Source organism: Procambarus clarkii, chromosome 47 (genome assembly GCF_040958095.1).
Source record: "Procambarus clarkii isolate CNS0578487 chromosome 47, FALCON_Pclarkii_2.0, whole genome shotgun sequence".
NCBI lineage: Eukaryota > Metazoa > Arthropoda > Malacostraca > Decapoda > Cambaridae > Procambarus > Procambarus clarkii.
The window spans coordinates 26,575,115-26,584,790 of NC_091196.1; the positions used below are offsets into that span (position 1 = coordinate 26,575,115).

The 9,676-nt window shown below is 49.3% G+C and overlaps 1 protein-coding gene across 1 annotated transcript; it reads left to right on the forward strand.

Annotated features, from left to right (window-relative positions):
* Positions 1-1,082: 1,082 nt before the first annotated feature.
* LOC123763115 (collagen alpha-2(IV) chain-like) lies at positions 1,083-3,863 on the forward strand. The gene has a single exon (XM_045750065.2). The coding sequence runs from the start codon at positions 1,083-1,085 to the stop codon at positions 3,861-3,863; it is 2,781 nt and encodes a 926-aa protein (XP_045606021.2).
* The last annotated feature ends 5,813 nt before the right edge of the window (positions 3,864-9,676 follow it).

Consider the following 9,676-nt stretch of genomic DNA (forward strand, 5'->3'; position numbering starts at 1 on the left):
GTGACAAGTCGAGATAAGACAGCATCTTTCTGAAGGAATACAATCCATGACACTTGACTAACTCCCCTGTACTTATTTAATTGTAAGTGAACAGGAATCTTTAGATGTAAGTGAACATCCAAAAGTATCCAAAATTTCTCGCCCCTGCCCGCGAATGGCACCCAGGACCATTTGGGTACTGTCACGGTCCTCATGTTATCGTACGCAACCCCATCCTCCTGAAATGATGGGACTTACGGTAACTTTGTGGTTGAAAATACCAGTATGTAGTGATGGGCCGCGATTGGTCCACTTTTTGTACTATTACTTGTATAGAAAACGGGAAAAAATACAGCTTAAAGCCAAACTTAAATATTCCTAGGCCTAGTGCAGCACATATATATATGTACCGAATTAGGCCTAAGATAGCGTGTGTTACAGCTAGGATTGCTGGGAGCTGGTGAAGCTTGCAGCACAGGACCACTACCGCTCCTGTACTGAAAAGCTTCCCACACACCACAGCTTCCCCCCCCCCCCCCTTGACGTGTACCGGGGTGACCCACGATGGGTTATTCATTGACTCACTGTGTACCCAGCGGCCACAATGTCCACGAGCAAACGCCAACTCAACGCCGAATACACTTCATCAACGTCGAACCAACGCCATTCTTGCCTGTTGTTCCCGTTAGGTAATGATTTTCCGCTTCTGTAAAGGACATTTTTATTATATGTTTTATGTTATTTGATCTCTAGCCTAAGTTTTTTCTTGACAATATGCTGTTTATTTTGAAGGCAGCCAACATGCGTAGTTCTGAGGTGTTCGGGTTAGCCTATATATGTTCCTCTCAAACATTTATATTTGCTGCTGATATTTCCTATCAATTTCTAATCACTCATCCCTTTTATTCTTAGCTTTTGATTTGGTAAATTTCATCATAATCTTCACGTGTCTTGCTACTGTCTGTTTCCCCTCAATAATAAACACAACATGTTAGCACAAAAATGGAAGTTAACATGCTAATTATTTAGCTTTTTATATTTCCTGTCACTAAATTCGTGAGTAAAACATTGAATAAACATTTCTTTTTGGCAAGGGTTCCCTTATGCAACACAATGGCCTGTACGGTCTGTACGGTCTGCACGGTCTGTACGGCCTGCACGGTCTGTACGGCCTGCACGGTCTGTACGGCCTGCACGGTCTGTACGACCTGCACGACCTGTACGGTCTGTACGGCCTTCACGACCTGTACGGCCTGCACGATCTGTACGACCTTCACGACCTGTACGGTCTGTACGGCCTTCACGACCTGTACGGCCTGCACGATCTGTACGGCCTGCACGGTCTGTACAGCCTGCACGGTCTGTACGACCTGTACGGTCTGTACGGCCTTCACGACCAGTATGGCCTGCACGATCTGTACGGTCTGTACGGCCTGCACGGTCTGAACGGTTTGTACGGACTGCACGGTCTGTACGGCCTGCATGGTCTGTACGGTCAGAACGGTTTGTACGGACTGCACGGTCTGTACGGCCTGCATGGTCTGTACGGCCTGCATGGTCTGTACGGTCTGTACGGCCTGTACGGCCTGCATGGTCTGTACGGCCTGCACGGTCTGTACGGCCTGCATGGTCTGTACGGCCTGCACGGTCTGTACGGTCTGCACGGTCTGTACGGACTGCATGGTCTGTACGATCTGCACGGTCTGTACGGCCTGCACGGTCTGTACGGCCTGCACGGTCTGTACGGTCTGTACGGCCTGCACGGTCTATACGGACCGCACGGTCTGTACGGCCTGCATGGTCTGTACGGCCTGCACGGTCTATACGTACTGCAAGGTCTGTACGGCCTGCATGGTCTGTACGGCCTGCACGGTCTGTACGGCCTGCACGGTCTGAACGGTCTGTACGGACTGCATGGTCTGTACGGTCTGAACGGTCTGTACGGCCTGCATGGTCTGTACGGCCTGCACGGTCTGTACGACCTGCATGGTCTGTACGGCCTGCACGGTCTATATGGACTGCATGGTCTGTACGGCCTGCATGGTCTGTACGGCCTGCATGGTCTGTACGGCCTGCACGGTCTATACGGACTGCATGGTCTGTACGGCCTGCATGGTCTGTACGGCCTGCATGGTCTGTACGGCCTGCATGGTCTGTACGGACTGAATGGTCTGTACGGTCTGAACGGTTTGTACGACCTACATGGTCTGTACGGCCTGCATGGTCTGTACGGCCTGCACGGTCTGTACGGCCTGCATGGTCTGTACGGCCTGCACGGTCTATATGGACTGCATGGTCTGTACGGCCTGCATGGTCTGTACGGCCTGCATGGTCTGTACGGCCTGCACGGTCTATACGGACTGCATGGTCTGTACGGCCTGCATGGTCTGTACGGCCTGCATGGTCTGTACGGCCTGCATGGTCTGTACGGACTGCATGGTCTGTACGGACTGCATGGTCTGACCGGCCTGCATGGTCTGTGCGGACTGCATGGTCTATACGGCCTGCATGGTCTGTACGGCCTGCACGGTCTGTACGGCCTGCACGGTCTATACGGACTGCATGGTCTGTACGGCCTGCATGGTCTGTACGGCCTGCATGGTCTGCATGGTCTGTACGGCCTGCATGGTCTGTACGGCCTGCATGGTCTGTACGGACTGCATGGTCTGACCGGCCTGCATGGTCTGTGCGGACTGCATGGTCTGTACGGCCTGCACGGTCTATACGGACTGCACGGTCTGTACGGACTGCACGGTCTGTACGGCCTACACGGCATGTACGGCCTGTACGGCCTGCACGGTCTGTACGGCCTGCACGGTCTGTACGACCTGCATGGTCTGTACGGCCTGCACGGTCTATATGGACTGCATGGTCTGTACGGCCTGCATGGTCTGTACGGCCTGCATGGTCTGTACGGCCTGCACGGTCTATACGGACTGCATGGTCTGTACGGCCTGCATGGTCTGTACGGCCTGCATGGTCTGTACGGCCTGCATGGTCTGTACGGCCTGAATGGTCTGTACGGTCTGAACGGTTTGTACGGCCTGCATGGTCTGTACGGCCTGCATGGTCTGTACGGCCTGCACGGTCTGTACGGCCTGCATGGTCTGTACGGCCTGCACGGTCTATATGGACTGCATGGTCTGTACGACCTGCATGGTCTGTACGGCCTGCACGGTCTATACGGACTGCATGGTCTGTACGGCCTGCATGGTCTGTACGGCCTGCATCGTCTGCATGGTCTGTACGGCCTGCATGGTCTGTACGGACTGCATGGTCTGTACGGACTGCATGGTCTGACCGGCCTGCATGGTCTGTGCGGACTGCATGGTCTATACGGCCTGCATGGTCTGTACGGCCTGCACGGTCTGTACGGCCTGCACGGTCTATACGGACTGCATGGTCTGTACGGCCTGCATGGTCTGTACGGCCTGCATGGTCTGCATGGTCTGTACGGCCTGCATGGTCTGTACGGCCTGCATGGTCGGTACGGACTGCATGGTCTGACCGGCCTGCATGGTCTGTGCGGACTGCATGGTCTGTACGGCCTGCACGGTCTATACGGACTGCACGGTCTGTACGGACTGCACGGTCTGTACGGCCTACACGGCATGTACGGCCTGTACGGCCTGCACGGTCTGTACGGCCTGCACGGTCTGTACGGCCTGCACAGTCTGCACGGCCTGTACGGTCTGTACGGCCTGCACGGGCTGTACGGCCTTCACGGTCTGTACGGCCTTCACGGTCTGCACGGTCTGTACGGCCTTCACGGTATGTACGGCCTGCACGGCCTGCAAGGCTATTCCCATCTCCCGAAATTTTCCTGTTCTCATTTTCAAACAATTTTGGAATCAAAACACTCAGATTTTCATGCGTCTTCCTGATAGTTCTATATTATTTTATTCCTTGATTATTCTCATTTGTTTAATTAATACAGATTTTTGGTCGATCAATATATAATATATTAGAGACGCTCACACCCCTACCCTCCGTCTCCTCCCTCCCTCCCTCCCTGACACTCACACCCTTACCCTCCGTCTCCTCCCTCCCTCCCTCCCTGCCACACACACCCCTACCCTCCGTCTCCTCCCTCCCTCCCTCCCTGCCACACACACCCCTACCCTCCGTCTCCTCCCTCCCTCCCTCCCTGCCACACACACCCCTACCCTCCGTCTCCTCCCTCCCTCCCTCCCTGCCACACACACCCTTACCCTCCGTCTCCTCCCTCCCTCCCTGCCCACACACACCCTTACCCTCCGTCTCCTCCCTCCCTCCCTGCCCACACACACCCTTACCCTCCGTCTCCTCCCTCCCTCCCTGCCCACACACACCCTTACCCTCCGTCTCCTCCCTCCCTCCCTGCCCACACACACCCTTACCCTCCGTCTCCTCCCTCCCTGCCACACACACCCTTACCCTCCCTGCCCACACACACCCTTACCCTCCATCTCCTCCCTCCCTGCCCACACACACCCTTACCCTCCATCTCCTCCCTCCCTGCCCACACACACCCTTACCCTCCATCTCCTCCCTCCCTGCCCACACACACCCTTACCCTCCATCTCCTCCCTCCCTGCCCACACACACCCTTACCCTCCGTCTCCTTCCACCTGCAAATTCTGTAACTCCTCTGATCAACTGTTGTTTCCATTCCGAATCTCCATAAACATGGGTAACCAAGACGGATTGTTGCTATTACTGATTCTCTCCCGCGGCCACCTCCTCTTCGTCCATAATGATTGGGATTGCCAGCTGCAACCACATTATACCACCGGACAGATTCACTGGTGTGTTCTTCTGTCCTTTCCTCAGTGCCCTTCTCACGGTGATGTTGCCTGATACTACCTCTAACTTTAACGTCATTGTGATGGTCAGAACAATAATGTACACAGGAACACCCACTGTTAGTCTTTCTGTACACTCTGAACTTTAAATATTTATTAATCCTATTAATCGTAATATCCACGAAAGGCAACATTCCATTTGTTGTTTATTTCTCTCTATAGTAAACTTGAGTTTAAACTTCAACACAAAATGGCTTTACTTCTCGTTTTCAAATTTGAGTATATCAGAAAATAATGAACATTGAGAGAAAACCTAATCTATTTCCTCTAAATTCGTATGAATATTTGCTATTTTGATCATCTCTTTTTCAATAATTAAATACTTTATTAAACAAACTTACAGTTACAAAATTCATTGGTTATGAAATACAAACAAAAAATAAATATAGTTTGTTTTGAAGAAGCTGTAAATTTCCTCCCGGTGTCGGAGGAGCGTCTTAAACTCCTCCAAGACTGGGCAGGAAACTCTCTGGAGTGATACACTGAGGTGCTGTAAAATAAGCCTGCTGCTATAGAGTCTCTTGTTGCTTCGATGATCCTGGAACCCAATTCATTGTATTTTCTTCCCATATACTAAGAGCCTCGGATCCTCTAGGAACAAAGTTGTACTGGAAGTCTATTTTCCTGTATTGTTTCTTTTGACTCTTTTCCTGTTTATGTCAATGGCACCTGTTTGACCAGCAGAGAGGGTAACATATGTGGCTGCCAAGATGGATACACATATATATAGTCCCAAGTCAGTTATCTACCATTTCTTCATGGAATGTTACACAACAGTACAGACCATTCAGTCTATCAGTGAGGACAGTAGAATTATGGGACATTAGAAAAGAAGGCTCTCTCTCTGCTGGACACTGGCAGAGGTAAGGCAATGACGTTATTGATGTCCTCGTTCATTGTGTGCCATGCCATGGGTTTTCTTCAGAGCGGGCCGTGCAACCCATGTTCTGCCCGCCACTTTTACACTTGTGTGGAGTGTGGATTGGAGCAGCCAAAACCGAAGACCACTGTGATACAAAGTTGCTGTGAATAATGACGTGTGCCTGTGTCAAACATGAGCAGGACACGAAGCTGTGTGGCGGGAACTATTACTGGGTATTTTTCTCCAGCAAAGTTGTATCTTCTTTATCCATGATGAGGCTGTTGCCAGCTGGATTGCATGTTGGTTTTTGGTAGGGTTGATCTGAGTGCCGAGGCGGCAAGGATATCTCATTTTCTGATGCATTCGGCAAAGTATGGGTCATGAGTCCCTGCTGAGTCACTTAGATTATTTGTAGAATTTCCTCGACCAAGTGATCAAGGGCTAAGAAAGCTGTGCAGACATCAAGGCCACCGAGTCTGACTGGAAGAGTGGCTTGTTTGAACAGAATGTTATTGAAAGAAAGGTTGACAACGTTTTCTTACCTCATCTATAGAAGAATGTCATACTCTTCAAGCTTTAGGCTGTCGTTTGAAGCTGCGCACATCAAAAATTAGGTTAGCCTTGGAAGGAATAGGCATTATGCGGAAAGAAAAAATGCACCAAGAGCATCGCTGTAGGCAATCCCATCTTCCATCCTTTTTAGGTCAGTGATTCTCTTTCCAAGGATCTCGTCAATGACGTTTGGTGCAAGAGGAGTTCTGAGGAAAGTGCTGTCTGAAGGCGTGATTATATAATCTCTCCTTGCAAGACAGCTTATACTCATTTTATGACGATTACGTCTAAGGAGACTTTCTCACACTTTGAGAAGTTTAGAGAGATACGTGTGTGTGTGTTATATATATATATATATATATATATATATATATATATATATATATATATATATATATATATATATATATATATATGTCGTACCTAGTAGCCAGAACGCACTTCTCTGCCAACTATGCAAGGCCCGATTTGCCTAATAAGCCAAGTTTTCATGAATTGTTTTTCGACTACCTAACTTTTTCAGCTACCTAACCTAACCTAAGATAGGTTAGGTTAGGTTAGGTAGGGTTGGTTAGGTTCGGTCATATATCTACGTTAATTTTAACTCCAATAAAAACAAATTGACCTCTTACATAATGAAATGGGTAGCTTTATCATTTCATAAGAAAAAAATTAGAGAAAATATATTACTTCAGTAAAACTTGGCTTATTAGGCAAATCGGGCCTTGCATAGTAGGCTGAGAAGTGCTTTCTGGCTACTTGGTACGACATATATATATATTAAATATGACCGAAAAAGTAAGATTAATAATTCTAACACGAATTTTCTCTATCTTTCGTACATTTCTTTTCACTGTTGATGGTAATTCAAAAATCAATTCTCCAAAATTCATTTTTATTTCTAGTCTGACGCGACACTTGAGCGCGTTTCGTAAAACTTATTACATTTTCAAAGACTTTAGTTTACACATACACAACTGAATAGAACTTACACATCTCCGATTTGTTTATATCTACATTTGAGTGAGGTGGATGGGGTGAGGTGGCATTAATAGGGTATTAATTTCATCAACACAAGACAGAACACGAAACAATGGGTATTGAATGGAAGTGATTGTAGAAAGCCTATTGGTCCATATTTCTTGATGCTTCTATATTGGAGCGGAGTCTTGAGGTGGGTAGAATATAGTTGTGCATTAATTGGCTGTTGATTGCTGGTGTTGACTTTTTAACGTGTAGTGCCTCGCAAACGTCAAGCCGCCTGCTATCGCTGTATCTATCGATGATTTCTGTGTTGTTTACTAGGATTTCTCTGGCGATGGTTTGGTTGTGGGTTCTCTTCCCACAACCAAACCAAACCAAACCAAAGACATGTGGTGAAGATGTTAAGTGGGTCATGAGCATCAATATCCTCAATCCTCCCATCCATCCTCTTAAGGTCGGCGATTTTTTTTATCAACGACCACATCAATGGCTTTCAACCCCAGGGAGGCTCCTAGGAGTGTACCGTCTTCAGGTTTAGTTATATGGATATTTGGCAGAACACCCTCTATTCTCTCTATGATGCCTCTGGTTAGAACATATTATTTCACACTTAGAAGGGTTCAGGTTGAGTCCTTAAACTGCACCTTGCTCCTGGATTCTTCTGATGTCCTCCAGGAGTCTTGGGAACCAGCTAGGGAACCATCATCCAAGAACCAGATGTTAAGCTCGCTGGAGAGAACTTTGTGACTTGTTTGATGACTAAGCAGAAAAGGAGAGGAGCAAGGGGGTCACCCTGTTGGACGCCTTCTCGCGAGTCAATTTCATATTCGCCAAAAAGTAGCTTTAGATCTATACTGTAGCATGAATGTACAAAAGGGTAGAGGGAAGGGAAATGACTATGAACCGCACGGAGTACAGCGTTCCTCCGCACCAAATTGAAGGCATTTTTTAAATCTAGCTTGATCAGGGCCTTTTCGTGTGTGATGTTAGCAACAAAAGTTCGAGCTGCGTGAGCTGCCGCGTCACATCCTTGTGGAATGCCGAACCCGAGCTGTTTTGGCTTTAGCATGGTGGCCGCTGCATCACTAACTGTTCTCGCAGCAGCCTTTGCGACGAGACGCCGGAGGGAATTCCCCACAGCTATTGATCTGATCCTTCCATCCTTTTTCTTTAGAGCACAGGGGGATGTTCCAAAAAATGGTAGGTCTTATGGTCTCTGGTATGTTGCCAACTAGACATGTGTTGGTGAATCTGGTTAGTTCCACTGGGAGGCCCTGTGTAATGTCCCCTAGTGCAGGGTTGAGCATTTGTTTGATGTGGTTGGGTTTTAGTCCTGTGAACCCACCTGCTGATCCTGTTGGGAAGGACAAGGCTGCTTTATGAACCACAGATTCTGCCACCCAGAGAGGTTCTGCTCGAGTAGACCCTACTTGTAGAATCTCGTCCTCACGTGGAGCCCTGGGTGGGTGTGTGTTTCTCCCTCAGGGCTTGAGCTGTTGTGGCATCTCTGTCAGCAATTGAGTCCTCACTGGTGATGACTCTTATTGCGCGAATAGTGTTTCCTTCTATTTTCTTGGTGACTGATGCTCTGATTTTTTATGCCTCTGATACGCCACTGTTGCTCTTCCTGCCGTGGGTGTTTCTCGCACAAGTGGGAAGGCGCACCTGGTTGTCCTCCCTGGGAAAATCGTTGATGGCTTTGATGACTGAGGCAGCTAAGGTTTTGTCTCTCCTTGCAGAGGTGGCTAGACATATGTTGCCAAACAGTAGGAGGTTGTGCCATACTTGGGTCGTTCCTGGAGAGTCATTAACCTTTCCCAGGAGGGAGGATAATTTGGCTGCTACATGGGGGGCGGGCTGCTCTAGGGATGTGTTGCAAGGTTCTGGCCGATGTCGTTTTGATAGCTTCTAATAAATTATCTGTGAAATGAAACTCTGGGAGGTGTTTTGGCTGACGGACGGTGTGGGCTGTTGCCTGGTGTTCTCTCTGGTAGGGCGCAGAGCACCCAAATACCTGGCTCTGTTGTAGTAATGATTGCGCACATGACCGTCACTCGACCGGATATAGAATACCCTGCCACACACACCTGACATCTGCCTTGTCTACCCCTGCTTGATGGCTCATCTTGGCTTGGAGAAGCCTGGCTGTCTGTTGAGAGCTGTGACAGGGGCGGGCGCTGGGCGGGAGGGTGGACGATGGGTGTTGGCTGGAGGGATGGTCAGCTGGGCATGGCACCTACCACTCAGATGAGTGGTAATACATACATCCCCTTATAAAATGGGTGCGTATACACCCAGTACACAATGGGTGGGTGGTGCGGAGGTGAGTGACCTGGTAGTGGGTGGCGTGGACACATGGGAGCCGCCCGGGTTCTGTGGGCGGGTGGCAAGGTGGCCTGGTGGGTGGGGAGGCTAGGTGGTGGGGTGGGGCAGGAGGGGGGAGGGCAGGTACTTC